Source organism: Labrus bergylta, chromosome 8 (assembly GCF_963930695.1).
Source record: "Labrus bergylta chromosome 8, fLabBer1.1, whole genome shotgun sequence".
Taxonomy (NCBI): Eukaryota; Metazoa; Chordata; class Actinopteri; order Labriformes; family Labridae; genus Labrus; species Labrus bergylta.
In genome coordinates this window covers 1,234,606-1,257,206 of record NC_089202.1, presented here as the reverse complement: position 1 = coordinate 1,257,206, position 22,601 = coordinate 1,234,606, and the positions used below count along the sequence as shown (strand labels likewise).

At 38.6% G+C, this 22,601-nt stretch overlaps 1 protein-coding gene across 5 annotated transcripts in view; it reads left to right on the top strand.

Annotated features, from left to right (window-relative positions):
- Positions 1-8,601: 8,601 nt before the first annotated feature.
- The window catches only part of zfpm2a (zinc finger protein, FOG family member 2a), a 105,154-nt gene continuing 91,154 nt past the window's right edge, over positions 8,602-22,601 (top strand). For 4 of the 5 annotated variants that reach the window (XM_065957792.1, XM_020633925.2, XM_065957791.1 and 1 more), the window contains exon 1: positions 8,602-8,997. In XM_065957792.1, the coding sequence (XP_065813864.1) occupies positions 8,958-8,997 (40 nt within the window). In that variant the 5' untranslated portion in view covers positions 8,602-8,957. The remainder of the gene's footprint in view (positions 8,998-22,601) is intronic. The other variant, XM_065957793.1, reaches the window with a different exon arrangement.

Here is a 22,601-nt window from a genome sequence, read left to right as displayed (position 1 = left end):
TTCTAAATGGGGTTATTATTTCATACAATGAACTAAACTATGAACAGAACATAAATTCCATAGAATGTTCAATTATTTGTCTTTGTTTGACTTAGAAATGACTAAAGACAATTAAAGTCATTATATTCAATACTGCTAAATTTTAAATATTCTATCCATTGATATGATGTAATCATACTTACTTCATAATTATCCACAAGAAGATCTAAAGGAAATGAAAGATAATCATATACATACATTTAGCAGTCTGCTTAATATCTAAAGTAAATGTCAACCAAAACACAAAAGTAATAATGTCATTTACATTGCTTTCTTTCACAATACTGCTGCACTTTTGGTTGTTTATTAGCTGACCATTTTCCTCATTATCCCCCCAAAAAAAGATTGATTGATGATGTTGCTCAAGTGAGTAATAAAATAACAAACTAATAGTTCACATGCTGAAAACAGTGAGGAAGAATGCTTTACTTATAGAACATCAGCAAAAAAAAAGTACCAGAAAGGATGATCACCTTTCCCCCTTCTTAGCAAGTCATCCACAGCGCTGTTCAAGGGTAACCACTGTCTTATAACTATATTATTCTTTCTTAATCGGTATATAAATATTTATGAATTGCCAAAGCCGCCTGGACTTGAAGCTGAGATTGAAGCTGAAGCAGAGTACGTTCTGCAGCAGCCATGGGTTGAAGGGAGAGATAGCATGGACAGGAGATTTGTGACAGAGCAGAGCATGAAACCCATCAGTTGATGAGTGGAAATCCCTACTTTCTAATTAATAGAGGTACACAGGCCAGGGGGATAAGGAGGATCAGGGAAATGAAATCAGCAAAAAGATACCATCTCTCATTTCTGAGGTCCATTGTCACACTTCAGAATCTGCTGTAATGAATCACTCAAGCATTCTGCAGATACATTTGAATGGTGGGGAAAATTCATTGTCCAGTGGCGATAAGGATCTTTTCTCTTGCCTCTCCCTCTTCTTCAGCCTCTTCTTTCCCTCTTTTGTCAAAAACCTCTCTGATCAAAAAGCGAAATCAAGGCTCAAGCAACAGGTGTGCCGTCTGAAAGGCTGCCGCAATCTGCAAGTGAACTGGAAAGCTATCATGGATATAAAGGCTGATTCAAGAAGTTTGGAGGGATTTGCTTCTTGTGGTCAGATGAAAAAGTCAGGACAGGGTAAAATGAGGGTCCATGATTTAAGATAAGTATGTGACAGAATATGAATGACTTTATAAACTTAGTATATATTCATTTATTTGCTTTTTAATTTAAAATAGAGACAGTGCACATTAATGAACATAAACATGTTAACATGCCAGATTGAAGACATGGGCTACATTTAGACTATTTATTCACTTACAGATAAGGCATAGAGAAACAGTCAAAATGACCTCTGATATGTTTACCTCCTTGACAAATTTCATAAAAAGAAGCATCATTACTGAATCTGTTATTTGAGCTTTAATTTAATTTGATTATTTATTTATATGGTGCTTTGATGCCATCCAAAGTGCTGGGAAATACAATACTATGTTTGAGGTGCCATGAGCATGTCAAGACAAATCCAATCATCTTTCTAGTCAACAAATAGTTGATTTTAGCAAAAAGAAAATACAGTAGCTTTTAAATTTAACTTACACAATGGATTCATGTATCACCAAGGCAGCCACAGCAAAAACCTTTAACATTAGTTTAGAATCCTTTTTTTTAATTTACAAGAGGCGTCTCCAAAAAAGAGGCTTTAAACCTTTCACCTGTTTGAAACTACTGTACAGTTAATATGCCTCTCTTTAGTCAATAAGAGGAGTACATGCATAAGCCCAGCACATATTAGCTGCTGCTTACACAACAGGCAGGCTTTATACAGCATGCATAACTGTGATGGTGAAATCGAAGAGGATGTGAAATTAGAAACAAAATGCAGCATATATCTTTCCATATCATACATTCTCAGAGGGGATTTGCCAGAACTGCCTTTAGACATTATTATTTTTGTTTGCAAATATACACCAAAAGCATGTTTCAAAAACACAAGTTAGTAAACATACAGTTGCTTAAGTCTTCTCTCTTTAGCCTTTGTCTTTGTTTGCTTTCCAAAGATAATTTAAGTTTTCAGTTTCTAAGTAGTTCAATCCAACCCAGGGGAGCTGAATCCCTGTGAGACCTTTTTTTTTTTTTTTTTTTTACTTCTTTTCCCCTCTCTGTCTCTTTTTTTACTTTAACCCTTATATCCCAATGCAATTATTTAATATACACCCACTCATAGTCTGCATATGAGATATGAATATAATTGTATGTTACTTTTTAATTACAGGAAAAAATCTAACTTGTAAGATGATGGGCTGGAAGGTGCCATTGCATTGTTATTTTTTTTCATCCTCGTTTTCTGATTATGTGAGCTGGGCTCCTTTGCTAAGCGATGATAAGCAGAATTTCCATGTTCTCTGCATAATTAATCCATCTTTGCCTCTCTTCATGCCAACTCTGCCGTTATCGCCTGCACATGCCTGAATTGCAAAAGAATCCTTTCTTCAATTGGAACTTATTGATATTCTAAAAAACTAGAAATCCTCAAATTTAAGCCACAGATTGGTAAATGGATTAATTTCGCGGCAATCGCAAGCATCTAACGCAGGGAGACAGGCAAGGCAAATTGAAAGTATCTCCTGTTTGTGGAGTTTTAGTCCCAAATGATAGGGTTTATTGGCATGTTTTTTCTACATAGTCAAAAATTACCATTTATTTGCATGCCATAAAATACTTTTATATGGTTGAAAATTCAGAGGAATTTCTTTCAATGCCTGTCGTTGGCTTCATGATAACAACTTCAGCTTTCCACATCTGGACGCTTTTGATACTGGGTGAAAGGAATGTCTGAATATTTAATATTTGTATCTGTTTTCATCGATGGTTTCACCATTAAGGATGGCTTTGCTGTTTGCATGAAGCCTGGCAGATGTAGATTTATTTTCTGAGCTGTCTACGGCCTGCCTTTCTGTGAATATATTGATGCCTTTTTCCATTTTGCTGTGCACTGACGCCTCTGCATATGTAATAAACCAGCAGCCACACTTATAAAATACATCAACAGACTGCATTATAACACTGTGTTCAGATGTGGGTCCTCAGTTACCCATGCACATATCGGAATATATGGAAAGGATCAGCAACACATATCAAATATAAATGACTTGACCTAATAAAATGACTAATAATAAATCACAGGATGACAAAACACTTAGGATGTTCATGTTCCAAGTATCAAATATGCTATTTAGACAGTGCAAACCATCCAAACAGTGACATTTTGTAACATGGACATGATCAGACCCTGTTATGGTGAAGCTTTAATGTCGTATAAAATGTGCATACTGACTGATGTAAGGGGATTTGCAGACAGAACGGCACTAAAAATAAAAGAGTTGCTTTTCTTTGAAGTGTGCAAGAATTGAAGAAATGTTTCATAGATTTTGAAAATGAATAAGTTAACAGCTAAAACACTATAAAAAAAATAAAACATTTCCCTATGTTGTGTATGATTTGGATTCAGCTGAAAATGTCTACACCAGGTTGAAACCTTTAGCTGCAGAGAACTGGTACTGTTCCAAGTATTTTTCAGGTCAAAATAATTATTTTGACAGAGCAAAAATAAGTCATTAAAGTCATTTTCTAAGAAATTCCTTGACAAATGTTGTTTCATTTTTTTGATTTCTTAAGTATAGCTTAAGTCTGAAAGTAAGTCTGAAAAATAAAGCAAGACACACTATATCAATGCAGTATGTCAACTATACATGTTTTTACTCATTTTTTTCATGGATTTTGACTTTTAGAAGATTATTTAAAACGATATCTATCCAGTACTTTCGCTTCTATCGTGGTGCTTTTCCAGCCAAAACAGTGTTTAAAGAAACATACACACATTGAGTGATAGAATTAACAAAGAGGTTTCTTATATGCTAAATAAATATATGAGGCAAATATTGTGCAGATACTGGCTCAGAAGAGAAAAATCATTTAAACAGTAATTTACAGTAAAAAAAAAACACACATTAAAAATATCTTATTTTCTTTCATGTCATTTTTCATTTGTAACTGATATATTTGTTGATGCAATTTCAATAACAAATTTACAGTAAAAATGTAAAATATTTCTGCATGGATTTATCATTTTTGGTCATTTTGAAGCTTCCTTCTAAATGAATTAATTCATTTAACAGGCTGCATTTCCTCACCTGACATAATAATGCAACTCTCTTTTTTGAAGAAATAGAACCCTTGAAACAAGTACAGATACTTTTTATTTAATCCATTAAAGACTCACTGGGTTTTCCCGATGGTGTCCCAATCTCGGCTTTTGACCACATAAAAAGACACGGAGATTAGCAATAAGAATATTCTGCCTCATGTTTCTCTCCTTTCTTGCCCCTGCCTCTACAGAAAGCGTGTATTTACAGATGTACACACTCCCATTGGGAGGAACAGAGTTTGTCCATCCCGCCCTCTTTTAGTATTTCCCTTTCTTCCCTACACTTTAATGTTGTGGTGTAATCTTTGGATGCTTTGGAGATGTGTGACATTTTGATATTAAAAATAATATTTTTGGATTCAGGTTGTGATGATGCAATTCTTTTTTTTTGGGGGGGGGGGGGGGGGGGGGTGGATGCATGCTTTGTTCCTAAGATTGATGTGAGATGTATTATATCTCCCTGGTAAACAAGGGATAGGAAGGAGGTGTGGAGGGAAGGGTACTGGATGGTAGTGCGGAGAATGAAGTCTCCCTGGAAAGAGTCAGTGCTGAGGCCTCCAAGGCCGCGGGTGGTTTTGGCAGCTCGACCAGCGCAGTGGGCACTCTCTCAGACATCTGTTTGCTCACTGCTGCTGGAGCGGCTGGCTGGATGGATGATGGGGCTGGAGAGCTAGAGCATTCAGCCTCAACCAGTACCACTGACTGCATCTTACAGAGAATTGACAACAACAACTCAACATTAAAGCTGTTCAAACTATTAAACCATATTATTGTATTATGTCATTTGGAAAGCTGCTTTCATTTGCTATGAGTAAAGCAAAATTCTTTGAACGGTCGATGTCAGCATTAATATGCAGTACTTTCAAGGCATTCAAGGACACACACATTGGTAGAAAATCACAAAGAATTATGGGATGTTGTGCAAAAGAACTATAAAAACTCCTCATCTTTAAGTTAGTGCTAAACAAGTTTATATTTCAGTGATTGCTGTGCCCTCTCCTCCCTTTTCTCTTATATTGCATATGTATACACATTGAAAACGTAAACAGATAGTGCCACATTGCCTGCCCTGCACCACAAATCTGTCTACTCCCTGCACACACACACACACACAGACACACACACACACACACACACACACACACACACACACACAGATCTAGCATCCTCTGGAGACAAACCAATCCCCAAGAGCCAGAGGCTGACACCACACCACACAAACTCATAAAGCTGATGACCAGGTTGAGCTGCTGAGGCTACTCCTTCAAGATGGCGCCCATGTCTAACCGATGGCTGTCACTCCCAGTGCCACTGGACATGTGTGATCCCTTAAAGAAATCAACCAAGTATTTTGTCATGCCAGACCCTCTCTGATATTACCCAGTCAGCACAGAAGCTCCCTCTAAACAGTGTAAGAGTGTAAGACTGCAACTATTGCTTTTCTTCAATTTAGGGTGGCATAAAATGCAATACTGGGATTAAAAATTTTCATATGAAACAAACTGGGAGCACCTTGTGGAGTCATTCGATTGTTAGAGTTAAGGATCTAGATTTTGTTATGCTGCAAACCCAAAGTCAATAAGCTAAACAATAATGAAAAACAGGAGTTATATTGAAATAAGTTCTGATTTAACATATAGTCAATAAACATTTATCTTTCCCCATCAAAGTCACTTAAAATAACACATGTTGATCTTTTAGTGGTTTGATGTTTTAACTCCAAAAAGTGAATATAACATAAACAGAACTATGATTATTTTAAATGTCTCAACAAACGTCACACAAAGTGACAGACAATTTCTTGCCAGAACAAATGACACAGAGTGAAATATAATGGATCATATATATAATAAAAAGAAAGAGTAACTAAACAATTCAGTAGAGGAACTCCTCAATCACTTTTGGTATTTTCTATTCCAACTATGGAATACAATGGCTCTCTGAAAATTGCTTTTGTTTTATGGTACATCTCAGTTACTTTATTCCTTCATTGAAGGCAATACGTTTATCAAATTTCTTCTTTCAAGTCATAATTCTGGTGAACTGAAATCTCCTTCCACCCTGATGATAATATACAATACATTATAATATGTTATTGCTTGTGACTAAGCTGGAAATGGTGACACCAATCTTTCAGATAAGATCATTCTTACTTGATCCCCAGAGAGAACATACGGGATATGTTTTTATAATAATGCATATCAGGAAGTCACCTTATCAAAATATTTCTTCAGCAGTTTACAATCATTGTTTGTATTGAAACGTATTCTTTAAGAATGAACATACATATTGAATCCAAAAGACAGCCCACCTCCACTGCCCCAACACTGAATGACATTCCCCAAATGTGACTTGGCAGTTGTAATCAAATGATTTAGCACATAAAATCAACCTTTCCCCCTGTAATTAGATCATGTGAGTGCACTGTGCAACATCTCCACAGCATACTGTATACCTTAACCTATTAATATGACCAACCTTGTGTCAGTGATTTCCCCAGCGATGGAAACAGTATCATGTTAATTATCACAACCATCTGGTCCGAGCAGTGAAAAAAAGCTTTCTCTTCCACTCACAGATTTGTACCTGTCAATCAAAGTCAGCTTCAAACAAGCCACTGGGGCTCAGGAACAGCAGAGAAGAACCACACTGAAGACTCTGAGGATTTAGGAGTAGCGTTAAATTAATCTTCAGCTGGCAATTTGACTCCCTACTCTCAATATGTTGTTGCTCCTGTTACAATTATTATTGATTTGGTACTGGCTTCCCTTAACCAAATGCCTCAGTGTTAAGAATGGCACATTGAGAGATATTGCTTTTTTAACCTTAGGTGTTGTCCTTCATTTAAGTTTTTGTGTGTTTGGATGACAGAAAATCACAAAAAGCTTCTTTACTTTAGTCCTCATCTGTTTCTCCCTACTTGCTTGCCTATTGCAACTATAGATATATATGAGATATTGTAATACAATTAACTACCACTGTCCCATGAGCTCATACACAAACACACACACACACACACACACACACACACACACACACACACACACACACACACACACACACACACACACAGATACAGATACATACAAAAAAAACCTTTGGCTTCAGGGGGTTAGGGGGGCAAGGGACAAACCAAGGAGCCTTGGAGGATGATGCTCTCCTCAAGGTGAACGACCGCTGACCCATCTGCCACATAAATTATTCTGTAGTTTCAGACTCCATTCCAAAGTTGTGGAATTGGGTTACAAGATAATTTCACAGGCCACTTGCTTGTCTTCCTTGGCAGTCCAACTGGCTAATTGAAGGGAGTGATTTCCAGTTTGGGCAACTATTCAGAACATGGCAGTCAAAATCTGAATGATTTCAACACTCTTTCCTGTCTCTCTCCCTCTCCTTTTAATATTTTAAATATTTTCTCGTTCATGCATCCAGATTACTCACAGGCAGAAAAAGAGCTCAAATTTTGATTGACAGTTTTTTTTTAGATATTGATAGATAAGTAAGCATGAAAAAGCATGAAACTGGTTCAAACTAAAAAAGATACAATAAATATATTTTACAGTTAAAAAATGTGGAAACTATTTTAGGTATAGGGCTGAATAAGAAAGGATTTGCCAAAGGATTTTAAGCACTATGTAAACATTTTGTACATAAACAGTAGATTACTTTCCTCAGCTTTTGGCAAAGTGGTGAAGTAATTTAGAATCAAGGCTTTTCAAACAGTAACAACTTTCAATTATAGGGGAATATTTGTATAGGCTCCACCTCAGACGGTCCTGATGTATTTAACCATATAGTTTCATTTTATGTAGGCCTAGGTTACATATGAAGCAATGTTTATTGCATGTGTCCCTGTTAAATGTGTTGGTATTATGAGTAAGGCCGCATAAAGTATGTAATTATCCCTGCACATAATCGGACAGGTCTCTGTTTATTTGGAAAAGTTAAAGACGTAAAAGCATCAACAAAATGAAAGAAAACCGTGTGTGTGTGTGTGTGTGTGTGTGTGTGTGTGTGTGTGTGTGTGTGTGTGTGTGTGTGTGTGTGTGTGTTGGGGGGTTAACCAAAAATGAAATTAATTGGAATGAAATATTGAGTGTTTATTGTGGCTGTTAAACATCATGATTATCACCGGCTGGAGCTCACTTTGTTACCCTGCCCGTTTATAGGAGACCTACTTCAAAACACACACTTACTAAACATGACGCTAATTAATTACTGGAAGTTAAAGTAACTGTGGATCCAGTACCACTGGAAAAAAGTGAAAAGTGAAGTTCACGAAGCTGGGGCTACGGTACCCGGAGAGGAACAAACCTTATCTTCAAACAAAAGCGCGAAACGCTTTCACCTCCCTATTCAGTCCGTGCGGATCGCTGCGAAGCGCAGCCTCATCACGGAGAACGGTGCTGAGAAAGAGTGTGAGAGAGAGAGAGAGAGAGATAGAGAGAGAGGGTGTACATGACTGTGTGTGAGAGAGAGAGAGAGAGAGAGAGGGAAAGAGAGAAAGCCAAAACCGGAGCCAGAGAGACGAGAAAGATAAAGGAAAGACAGACGGAACGATAGACTTGTGCGTAAAAAAGTAGTAGAGCCCCCCTTCTTTTTCTTTCTCAATTTCCATCAGACAAAAACCCAAACCGGCTGCTTGGATGATCCAGAACCTATCGATCTGTCAGTACTACACCTGGATTCACTGACCAGACGCACAACAGGCATGTCCCGAAGGAAGCAGAGCAACCCCAGGCAGATCAAACGTAAGTTTTCTTCCCTCCAAATGTTATCTAGCTGCTAAAGCGCGTCTCTGGGCTTATTGTAAGCGGAATATTGCAGTGATAGTGACCACACTGAAGCTGATCAGCAGCACTCAACTATCGCCTCTCATGTGTTGCTTGTCATGGTCCATGCTCTAGTCTCCCTCCGCTCATATTTGATGTTGTTTAGAAGACTTCATTTACAATCCAAATCCCACGGAGCTGCTGACTGGAAAGTTTCCCAACTGCTGCCAAGTTACAGAAAATGAACTTATTAGTTGTTCGTCTGAGTGACTGTATTAGAGTTTTCCTCTATAATTGTAAATTATTTATCAGTGCATCGCTTTGACTAGCTGTGCAGACATCAGCTCTTAAATCACCAGTAATTGTAAGTTGAAGGCCATTAACATACATACAGAATCTGTTGAATGATAACGGTCTAAACGGCCGAAGTGGTTGACCTGTACAAATGTTTTTATTTGGAAGTTTTTGACCCACACTGAATCACACACACTCCAACTCCGTCACTCTTCATTTTTTCCTTTCACTCACTTGCCAGCGGTGTGGCGCCTATTTATTCGTGCATACACACTTTTATTCAAACTTCATGCCATGGACTACATATTATACTACATTTGTATGAAAGTTGTTCTATTGCAGTTAAAGGGCTCAAGGGGCATGTTGTGTCATGTTTCAATTTAAATTTAATTTATAGAAAGTGTTGACCTACTCTCAGTATATGCTCCACATATGTTCATCCAAAATTTAGTTGATTATGAAATTTGAAATGGAATAGAAATGTAATTGTTTTAAATGCATGCGGTTTTATTGTCTAAATCACTGTGTGTCATTCTCACATTATTACATTTTAGTCATGATATTTTTGAAAAGGAATGGTTTGAACAGCTTCTCGTAATTTTAATGAATTTAAAGACAACAAATATCTGTGGATTGGTAAACACACACTCCCACACATACCCAGGCATAAGGACATAAACACTTTAACACTCAAATATAGGTGACACCTGGGTGGTTGTAGAATGTGTGTGTGTGTGTGTGTGTGTGTGTGTGTGTGTGTGTGTGTGTGTGTGTGTGTGTGTGCCTGTGTGCATGTGCGTGTGTGTGTGCGCGAGTGTGTTCAGTTTGTCTACTGAATGCTATTTCTTCTAGCTGCTCCTGTTAGAGACTTAGAGCAGACTGTTGTTATTTTGGGGTCAACAATCAAATATTTATCCAATTTTAGTGATTTGTCTTCTTTAAACGGTTTCTGTGCTGCACAATGTTGTGAAGAACTTAGGCCACATTTGTATGTTCTTCATCCACGCACATTTCATTCACTGTGTGGGTGTGTGTGTTTGTATGTGTGTATCACATTCATGAATTCTGGAGGGACATGTGCAGGTTGACCTACAAGAGTTGTTGTTTTTTCTTAAGTGAAGCAGATTATGGGACACAACACATTTTTTATGTTATCGTGTTTTATTTTACTCATAATTTTTATTGTTTTATCCTGAAAAATATATGGGTTGGACACTAAAAAAATTAGGTAATCTTGGCTGGAATTGGGATTATTTTTTTAAATATAATTTGGATTTTTTTATTTGTAAAGCTTGACTACAAGTACGAATTCTTGAACAACAAAGTGAAACAAAACATTTTTAAATCAGACAGTTTGACTATTTCTTTATTTAAGCTGATGGTCATGGTGATTAATGCTTAAATAATTGCATGAATTTATATTTCTTAGCTGTTATTTTTTGCAACCAAGTCCCATCGTGGCATTCTAATATTTGGGAGCAAAAGAATTCCAACATTCGTCTTACACTTGTATCGTTGTGACCTGATCCTGTGTGAGTTAGTTAGTCATGAGTATATTGCTGAAATAGAGCTGGTGTGCAGCCATATAATAAAGCCCGAGTTCGAAACAGAAAGGTCTCAGGGAGCCTAGATCCATCCTCCTACCCCGGGAACTATGGGAAAAAAGGCCGAGGAGGCACTGAACAGAAAGTCGGCACACACAGTCATTCTAAAGGACAAAAAGGTTGTTGGGCGCAGTTCCCCCCCCACCCCCAACCCCCACCCGCATACATTGGACTGTTATCTAAAATTGTGATTTATGCAGTATTTTAATATTTTGCTTATTCTTTCCCCTTGGGTGCTCTCTGAGCGGTGATAAAAAGGCGATGCTGAAAGAGCACCATTAATTTGCTCCGATGACTGGGGAGATATGGCCAGATAATGGGAAAGATAAGCAGAGAAGATATACCATCAGAAACCCGATTATTACCATTAAAATTCCAGCCCAGCAATCTGCAGTTGGCTGATAATTCCTTCTCCGTTTCCACCACTTTGGATGATAAGGCAAAAAATAGTCACTCAGTGCTCCTTGATTAGGCTGCCTGGATATCCCGATAATACAGTGATAAATTATGTATTTTTCTTCCTTGTTTTTTTTCATGAAATGTTACATCTGAATTTATATATTTTTTTCTGGTCCCTTTTCTCCCCCCCTCTTGTTGTTGCTGTTCCAGGAAAAGAAAACCCCCCATATACTTTTATTGTAATACGAGTTTGATAGAAAGAAGAGATAGTGGTGGAGGTGTTTTGTGAGGGGGCACATATCAATGTTATCAGCTCATCTCACAGGGCCAGCTGCTAGCTGCTGTTGTTTTTAGCCTTATCACTCTGTGCCAATATGCCAATAAATTGCCCAGATTGTTAGCCATTCCAAGATGGGTCAGTAGAATTTGACAGGAATGATGAAAATATCGCTGATGCTCTGCGGATTGCGATTAGCTGCTGTAATATGATGTGTGAATTCCACCAAGCTCCCTCTATCTTCTCTTCTCTCTCACTCCTTTCCTCCCTGCCCCCCGCCCCATCCCTCCCTATTTCCTCTCCCCGGTTGATGGTGGTGTCCATGCCTCTATTGGTTCTGAGAGGAGAACATTTTGATGCTTAATAGGAAGGAAAGATATGAACAGGCTGAATTGAAACCAGGCCCCTCAGAGTAATTTTTCTGTAAAATTGCCCCCCAAAGTTTCCCAGCGTAAAGGGGAATCTGGATGATGTAGGAAGCGTGCCTCCCCCAGTGTTTATAGGAACATATTGAAGAAGCCCTCTGAGGCCAGAGGCGGACATCTAATGTCAAATGTGCTTATTAAACTGACTTAGTGCTCTCCCCTTTACTATTGTCTTTGCCATATGGACTGCCTGAGAATTCATGTTGTTTCCTTGTGCTGTTTAAAACAACATTGTCCAACCAGAATCCACCACCATATTGTATTGATTTTAATACTTGTTTACTGTATACCGCACAGAGCTTACCACTCTGTAGACACTAAATATATTGTGATATTATGAAATACTGTATTCAGTATTGTGATACTCACCATAGATATGTTCACATGCAGTTGTTATTTAGCTTCTTTTTTTTACTCATAATACCTTGTTGTTATAGTTGGAATAGGAAATATAGATGCTTTTGCAAATATTACTTTGTTTAAGCCTTGTCCCTGACTGTTCACCAATATATTTCATAATAATGAGGAACACGACTGACGTGGGCTTGTTTTTCTCTAATTCTTTACTTGCCATGAAGTCACCTTAAATCTGATTTAATGTGGACTAACTACACCCTACAACCTTTGAATTGTTATAAGAGTGTCCCTGTTTTTTCTCACCTAGTCAGTTTTGAACTGAGCTAAAGCCTAACACGGTTCTCTGCTAGAGTTAGAGGTGTGTATTTTATCAAAGCCACCATTTTTTTCCATCTTCGCTTTGCAGCTAATCTCTTCTACTCCTTAGCATAAGGCCACTTTATGTAATGTTAGCGTACTGTTTATCATAACAGGTGACATTTATATCTTTAAGGGGCATTTATCAGAGGGAGATTACAGTAGGAAGGGATAAGGGGAGTGTTTACTGAATTGACTGCCAACATTATGTATCTGAATTTGTGAATGTGTTTGCTTGTGTATACATTGGTGTATGTACAGTATGTGGGATGAGCATGTGGCTTTTAGCAGAGCTGTTAGCTTGATGTCTTTTTTTATTTATATTTTTCTCTCAAGGACAAACTCCTTATCCAAGTTTTTTCTACAAATTAGCTCAGCTTTTCCATTTTTATATAAGGAAAGCGTGCTGAAGCTGTTTAAGTCGTATATGCAGAGTTTCACCCTTGGCCCAAATATGCTGGCAACTCTAGCAGTCAGATGTTTTGGGGGTGTAAAATCAAAAAATGTTTGCATGCCAGCCTCCCTGTATATTTAAGGGTTTCTCTTTCATTGGGTGACAATCACGGCATGTCTCTTGTGTTTCTCTTGTTGATTTCTGTCAGAAGAAGAATGGTTGTTGAATGCCAACTTTCCCTCAAACATCTGTTCCTTGCCAAAAACAGCTTGTGCATTGCTGCGTCTTAGCTGAAGGATCCCCAATTGCCTCCTCACTTTTGACACAAAACAACAATGCAGATGAATGTCATCTTGTAATGTTTTTTTCTGTTGTGTCCAAAGTACAATGCTCTTCTATATAAAATGATTTTCTATATTAAAAAAAAGTATTTTACAATGCTGCTTGAACTGTTTGTGCCACAGTCTTCCTCGCTATAGGGAGATTAATGTATAGCAGCTGTTGTTTCCTTTGTTCACAACAGTACTGTCTAATGTGTTGGATGGCTTAAGGTTGGCAGGCGATGGCCTGACGGTGCCTAATCCTACACTATGTGTCGCTATGTCAGTGACAGCAGTGTGAGATGTGGGCTGAGTTGCTGAAAGGTGGAGGTCACTTCCCCACACCGTTTCCTCTTTATCTTCCTCTTTCCTGAATTCCAATGCTATTATTCCTATAACTGATCCAGGCTTTCACCATTGTGTTTTCATTCAGGCATTGTAATTGTGAACAAGGTAAACATTGTGTTAATTTTAGAAATATTCAATGATCAAAAATATGTTACAAATGGACCAGTTGTTGTCTGTTTGTTTTCTTTTACATTTCAGTCCCTGAGCGTATTTCTCTGTATTTAGATTTGATATCATTGATGCCCGTTGAGCCCCCAGGTAACAATTGACTTTCAGCCTGCTTTAAGTTAATAGCCTTGTCTCTTGCTTGTAGGGATCAATATTGGTATTAATTAATCACCATTATCAGGAGCAGGATCTAGTTCCATTTGTTGTTACATCAGCAAAATATCAATAAAGAAAGTGGACTCCCTGATCGTCATGGCAACTTCATCTCTTAGGTCAAAGAGAGTTTATCTTATCTTGCTGCTGAGAGTGGCAAACTGCTTAGGAATCTAGTTTAGACTGAAAGATCATTGATTTAAGCCTTTTTTAACCCAACCTTGTTGTTTCAGGAGAAAGAAGGAGGGGGGATACAGAGAAAGGCTGCATTCTAATCACAACAAAGATGTAAGATTTAAATATTGATGTCCAAAGGCCATTACAGCAAAAAGTGCCCCTGGTCTCGCTGTTGTTCAAGTACGTCCTTTTAAGACCCAGACAAAGCTTTGATTTGATTATCAGAGGTGTCACCGTGGAGTATGTCTGTATAGCTGACAGTGTGGGACTACAGGGAAGATCAGTTTCCTGCAGCCAAGGCCACAAAATGTTAGCAGATCACACTCTGGTATAGTAGGCCTGCAGTGTGTCCTGGAATTCACTACTTATGAAAGTCACAATTTTGTGATAAAGCAACGTTTAATTGAAGAAAACGATCAGTTCATAAGAATACTTGTATATCAACATTACATTAGTTGACAAACAAATGTCATCAATTCCTCTTTAAGCCACTCTTGAATGAAACATGTAGTGGTTTCATAAATGAGGATTATATGATACAAACCCATTCAAATTGAACTGTTTATTTACTAAAACTAATTGTGCGCTCAAACCTTTTATTCTTATTGTATTATTTCTCATGCTTCTGTATGTAGGAATCATTTTTATTTGATAATTTTTAAAAGGAGATGTTCACTTTTACGCCTCTTACAGTTTTCAGAAACCTTCTATGAATTTGATCACATGTTTTGTTAAAATCATATCCTGCAAAAAGAAAAGGAAGTCAAGTACATTTAGAAGAAATGTGTACACATCACACACACAATTACAGAGGAAACATATTCAGTAACATTCCCAGGGGCATAGTTGTGCTATCTTTTTGTTCATATTAATTATTATTGTTATTTTGATTCATTATCAGTCAGCTAGAATTCAGAGAATTATTTGTATTCTCTCACATGGGCAATGATTTTTTTTTTTTTATTGTTGTTCGTCATGCATTGTTAAATAAAACACAACCTCGATTAACAGTTGGTCAAAGGATTAGTAAGCCTGTAAGTATATAAGATTGAAGTAAATTGCTCTCATGTTAAATTGGGTCTGCTATGTTTTATTTGGGTAGTAGAAGCCTGGCTGCCTGGATGCCTCGTCTTACTGCAGTATGCTCCTCAGAGTTGGAGCAGAGTGCAGGGGCACTGCCTGCTTTTCTTTTTTTCTTCCTCTTTTTGCCTCCGGGACACAATTGCCTCATTTAACATTCTCTATTTGGCCCGTGCCAAGAGGGGAAATAGCCAGGGTGAGTAAGAGAGGCCGCCACACATCATGGATTCTTCTTTCATTTAACTTGCACAGTCCCTTTTCACCTTGGTGATGCACATGGATCAGGAATGAAGATATTGCTCAATTAAGGGGATTTCTGAGGTTGCTCCTGTGGTATTGCAGTTATTTTTGCACCATGCAGAGGTTTTGATGTATCATGGATATGGATATTGGGTTCATCACATTTGTGTGATGCTTTGACATTTCCATAGCACAGAAGAGAAAAAGCTCTGTGCCTGAAAACACATCTTGCCTCTGCCATATTCAAGAAAACAGTCAGAATAAGTCTTTCAGTTTGATACCGCAGAGATGTCAATTACTTTATGTCTTTATCTGGATTGTGTTTGTTTTTTTTCAATGTTATTAGCTGTAGCAAATTAAAACATTTTTAAGAATATGTCAAAATTCAGATCAGGTTTCTTACATTAAAGGGTTTCCTTAATAATATGGATACTTTTTGGGAGCAGGTATTGTCATAAAATATCAACAAAAAAATAAAAAAAATGACTGTCCAAGACTTGACTTAAATTTGTATTTATTTTTTCAAATTAGAAGACAGAAGATAATGGCCATTTTTAGAAGAGATTAAATTAAAAGGATAGTTTGGTAAACATAATTTCTAAAGCGGCAGGCATACAAGAAAGTGACTCCCTAAAAGCTGTTCAGTGAAAATCTCTGGCTTGGCAGGAATTACTGAGGATGTATTTGTGGGGGGCAGCACGATGCAGAACTTTGCATTGGAATGAAATGCAGCAGGCTCTATAGTTAAGAGATAGGTTGCAACAGAGGATTAAGTAACAAGCTTTTCAGTTCAATTTGTACATCAGCATTTTCCACCAGATGAACGGCACAAAACACATAGCATCTTAAGGCTTCAGTGGAAAATCGCTAATGACATAGCTTTGTAAATAGATAAACAATTTATGTCAAATATGCTGAAAATATAAAACAAACTTCAAAACATGTTAATACTTTAAAGAGGCTGTGTTTTGATTTGCACCATTGCAAAGCTGGTAAAGCTGTTGACAGCACAGCTTACACATCATGTGATCAGTTGTCGTATCTGCCTACCAGCGAGCACAGCAACCGAAAAAGTCACAATGAGGCCATTTTACATGATCGATTCTATTTACAGTAAATTATGCAAATCAGATTGGACAGAGTGTGTGATATTGGACAGTGACGAAAGGAGTGATGTGATGCAAGGAACAAGTCTCCTGCTCCTTATTATTTCAAAGCAGGCTTTGTGAAATGACAGGGTAAACCTCCATAGAGAAATACAGCGCTATTATTTTAGAGTCAGTCAATATTCTTTCTTTGGGTATTTCAGAGAATGCTTATCTAGTAATTACTGAAACTGTTGACATTGAGCAAGTGCTGTAGCCAACTAAAAATGCCTTTTTGTCTTATGATATCAGATTGGATTTTATCTAAGGTTCAGACACGTGCATTCCTGAAAACCAAAGATAACAGACTTACACTCTTTATTTCCAGCTTGGTTTGAGAATTAAGAGCCTTGTTTAGAAAAAGTACAATCATTACAGTCTGCGTCCATTTCTGTGTTGAAATACTGACAATATTTTCCACCTCTGCTTCAGTCTAGGATGTGCTTGTGAGCCTCTGAGACATACATTTGACCATAATCAACTTTTTTTCAGCTTCAGAAACAGGATAACAACTGGGTCAGATGATAAGCTCGGGCAAAACAGGAAAAAAAGCCTCCTCTGATAGACGAGGAGAAAATCTGATTGATTGATGTCTGCTGGCTTTGCCACCATCACAAGCCAGTTGACAGTTAGTTTGGGATCAGATGATTTCACTCTTAAGATTGGGGTTGAGGGGAGGCTAGGCAAATATGAAGGACACAAAGGTCAATGGCTTCTCTCCTCCTCTATATCTATCTCTCCCTTGCAATAGCTTGCTTTGACAAACTGTAATATGTTGCTAAGCTTTGTGGCAGCAGGACACATGGTCATAGTTTGTACAGTAATATCCTATTGCAGTAATCTCACAAGGAATGATTGAAAGTGCTGGAGGAATCTGGTACTAGCAGGGACCCGTTGACATCATCAGCTGCTGTGGACTGGCAGATGTCTCCTGACTTGTTTGAACTGAATTTTCCCATGGCATTGAATAAGTTAAACAACAGGCTTGACTTGAAGTGAATCTGTTATTGTAAGCAGAATCTGATAAGACTGCACCATATTATGAGTTTTTGTAGCAAAGAGGCCAAAAATGGAATCTTCTGCGAGTGTCTCTCTGTGGTTTTGGAAAAAGATGATCATGGAACTGTGACAAAGGATGATTGGATGCATATTGTAAATAAACACCCAAGTCTTTCACGATCCCTTCTCAGTCACTAGATAAAGATGTTCCATACAACATTTCAGCTGCTCTGGCTGCTTAGATTGTGAATTACGTAGATGAAGTGACAAGGGTTGATCTGGCGTTGACCTCTCATGGCAAAAATGACAGTAACACGTGGTTTAGGTTTAACCAAAACAAACTCTTGGAAGACCTTTTGGTGGTCATAACAACCCATAATATATGCATCTTGGTTATTTTTCTTCCTTTAGCTAATGTTATGGAACTGAGACGTATTAAGAAAGGCCTTTAGTGCTCATAGTAATGTCTGGAACAGACATGTCCATTAGCTTTGTATCAGGCTGCTTTCAACATCAAGGTCTCACTTGTAATGAAGTAGCTATGCAAATGCATGTCAAGTTTCACTATTGTTAAACATCACTTGTTTTATCAAGTTTTTATTGAAAGAAATATAGCCTCCATTCAGAGCCATTAACCAAACAATAAAAAGGATAATCCTAAAACAATTCCAATCCAAATGGAACCGGACATCATTTATGGGAAAAGACAACAACTCTTTGTTTATTTGAAGTGGATGATATGACATCCTTCTTGTCAAAGACTCAGGGCTTATAAAGGGATTTGTAATTACCATAATTATCTCTTATATGTTTTCACCTAATGATGTCCATTAAATGCCTGAGGCTTCATTTAGAGACTGCCTCACTGTAGGTTGGCATAGACTCATAATACAGCATGTAACATTACATAGTGCACAAGTAATGAACTTCTTTCATCAAAGATGTTTATCATGCAGTGCTTCTGGGGGAGAAGCCAATATACTTCAGCTTTTTGTTACAGTTGGATTATACAATTCTCATAGTTCCCACTTATCTTTCAAATTTTCTCTACATGTGATATCAACCCAATTGGCTTCATGTCTAAACAGGATGGCTCTCTAATCTGGACCACTGTTCATTTCATGTAAAACATCTCATTTTGTGGCTTAGGCTGGTGGCTGTCTTATCATTACATAATTCACTGCCCTCTTACTGATTTTCTTTGTGTCAATTTATTTAAATTCCCCCATGTTTATATATTTCCTGTCGCCTTTCTTTCCAAATGATTGCTTTTCATAAGTTCAAAGACTCATCTTCAAGACTTTTTGTAACTTCACAGATATAAATTCACAGTAGAGAGAAAAGCAATTTTTTGGGGGTGAGCAGAAGAAGGAAGAGTTAGCACATGTCCATCTCTGTCTCGGGGCTGAACCCAGAGGTTGAACTAAACCAGATTAAAAACACAGATATAGCACTAACATTTCACACCTCAGCAAGTACAGCGTTTGAGAGATCATGCCTCCATACATGTGTGCTGTTCTGCTCCTATGCTAAGGCACTCTGTCCCGCATGTGGCTCTGCTCCTGTGGTTGCCTTGGTCTTTGTCCGCTACCTATCAGCATATCAGCACTGTCTCTGAAGCCCAGTTGTATAATGCACCATTTATGGCTTTGTGAAGGGAGATGGCGGTCGGACGGCGGAATAGCTCCAGGCCTTCCCCTCAGTGAGTGGATTAACGGCGGCCTGCTTTAGCGCACACTACCGCGGTGTGAAATCGGCCCCGCTTCGGCGCAGGCGATGAAGCTCTCTCTCTCTTTTCTCCCCCTCTCTGTTTCCTCACCTTCATGCAAAGCCTCTCCCAGCCATCTGTGAAATGTGGAAACTCTGTGTCTAAGTTGAGTTCAGATCCCATCCCCTCCGTCAAGCTGAGGCCAGGAAGCAAATGGGCAGGCAGTCGGCAAAGGGGGTTTGCAGGAGGAGGGAAGGAGAAAGAGAGAGGAGGAGGGTGGTGGTGGTAGTGATGGTGGGGATCAGCTCACTGATGTCGTGCCGCGTGTGCAGGAACCCTGCCTGTTCTCCGCGGGCGAGTTGGAGGAGGGTACAAGCCTGGGTGCTGGCCGAGAGATCTCTGGTTCCTGCTTGCAGGTCCAAATCCCCCCTCTATGTGTCTGTGTGGAGGCGAGGCAGTGGCACAGCTCCCCTGAGCCCCTGCCCAGTCCTTTGAAGATAAGATGGTGATACAGAGTCCCTTTCGGTACGTCGCTAACCGATGGTCTTTGTGTGACTCACATGCCTCTCTCCTTTCGAGCCTGCAGCTAAAACACCTATGGTCTTTACTGAAACGAATCAGCTGTATGGCCTTTGGTCAAATTAGATCCTGAATGGGAGCTAAATCCTAGATTGTATGTTTAGCATATCCAAGTCTTTTTTTTTTTTGCAACATTTCATGCTGATAAGGTAGAGTTCAACTGAGGTTGATATATATTGATTTGATTTTCCTCCACTGAGAAGAATCAGTTCTCTGAATTCATCTACCACACTGGCTGCTGAATCATTTTTTTTTACAGTTTTCCATGGCACCGAGTTGTCATCTTAACTCCAATGATTTTCCTGCTATCTATGCTGTATTGCTCTTCATCATGACAGTTTTTTTAAACACGGCCCTCCTCTGCATTTACAACTATATTTTGTGGCACTTGTAGGCCAATTCTCCCACACTGGCTCTCCACAGCAGCTTTTTACAAGAGTAACCATCATAATCAGGCCTTCGAATTATGGACTCAGTATTCCCTTTTTTCCTCTATCCTGTGGCTTTGGGGTTCAGATCTGTGCATAATGTCTTGTGATTGCATGGCATTATGGTGGTTTGGAAAGCCGAGTCGAGGTCCAGCCACGTATCCTCTTTCCATAGACAATGTGGATCTGTGTCTCTCTCAGCTCATCAGGGATGGGGCGTTGATTGCTTTTTGATACCCCTCCAATGTGGATGAGGTCCTGCATACATCAGCTAATTAGAATGTACTTATAGTGTGTGTTTTTGTGTGACAGACCCCGCAGTTTTCAACAGATCTTCAGTCCAAGTGCTCCAAGCTCAGTTGCTAGAGGCTTATCAAATTTCTGTCAAGAAAAGAGAAGCTGTAGTTTAGGACGGGTGGTAGGGTTGTTGACTGTGTGTGTGTGTGTGTGTGTGTGTGTGTGTGTGTGTGTGTGTGTGTGTGTGTGTGTGTGTGTGTGTGTGTGTGTGTGTGTGTGTGTGTGTGTTTGTGTGTGTGAATTGTTTGGGTGTGTGGGATTTGATGACAGGGAAAATCAAACAAAGAAAATTAAAAGAGAAAGTATAATGCAAAAAAGTTACGTCACTGTTTTGGTAAGAATTGCACCGACCCCCGTGTATGGCACATGTAAGTGAACATTTTATGATAGATGCTGAGTTTAAACTGAAAAGAAACCAGCTTACTTTTGTTCTGGACAGCGGCAACACACAGCTCCTCCGTTGTAATTTAGACAGCACAAATAAGTATGTGGTATCACCCTGTATATCTTTATTGTCAGAGAGAGACCTTTGAAAAGTCCTGCTTTTGCCCTACGGCCTTTTTGGATTTTTGGGCTATTTGGCAAGGTCATCTATTTTCTGTGCCTTCCTCACACACACAAACATACACACACACGTTGCCCTATTTTAGCATACAATCCCCTCGTAACACACAAACAAAAACTTGTGTACACTAAACCTCCTTGCCCGTGCTATGATGTGTGGAAGGTGCTGGGGCATCTCTATATTTCATAAAGCCATCCTATTACACCCCCATGGCTTATTGGGAACAGTACATCGCTAGTCCCCAAACAGTGGAGAATAAAATGTAGGACTTGGCACTGCAACAGAAATCTTACTGCTGTTTCCTCAGGTAATCTTGACTTGGATCTTAATTCCAATAAAGTGTTTTGTTTTACACAGTATAAGCCAGATCCAAGCATGAACACTCCACTCTATTTCTGCAGCCATACTTTATTGAATATCATTTCAGATAAGAGGTGTAATCCCTTGGGTTGGAGTGATGTATATTGACCAGCTCAACGATAGGATACTGCACATGTCTCTGATATGAAAGTGGTAAATAAATGTTTTTCCAGCGACTGAACTGAGTGCTGTGGCATATTGAAAACTGTTTAAATTGATGTCCGTCTCCAACTTTTTCCCGACTCTCGTCCTTTAAAGTCTGCGTAAAATCTTATTCTTATCACAAAAAAATGGCAAGATGTTTTTTTTGGGGTAAATCCAGATTGTGTGTGTTTGTGTGTGAGTGTGGTGGAGCTCAAACTGTGAGCTAGGTTGCTTAGGTCAATAAGACTTTGTTATTGTCTCACCTCTCAGAGTGACTGGATTTCTTTCATCAACAGAGAGTAGACCTCTCTGCACATGGTTCATTTCATCAGAGTTTGTTTTATCTTGACTGGCCATGACTCCTGAGCACTGATAGTTCAACATGACTGTAAGACTTCATTCCCAGGTCATTGTTGAGACAGTTTTTTGTAAACATTTTTTTATGTGTGTGTGTGTATTTACTGACATATGTGAATGTTAAACTCTTTGAACAAAAGTTTAGTATGAGAACATAAAAGTGAACTGGCACATGTGTGCATCATCAATAAAATGCAAATTTATATTTGATGCATTTTGAAATATATATACTGCAAAAGCAGTGGTGGAGCTACCAAATCTATTTCCAAAACACAGTGAGGAAAGCAATGTCCTTTGTGCCCAGAACTGTCCAATTTCATGAGGCTGCAGAGAGTGCTATGTTTACTTTACTTTGCATAAAAAAGAGAAATGAATGCTCTGGGTATCCTGTAAAGAGAAACATGAAAG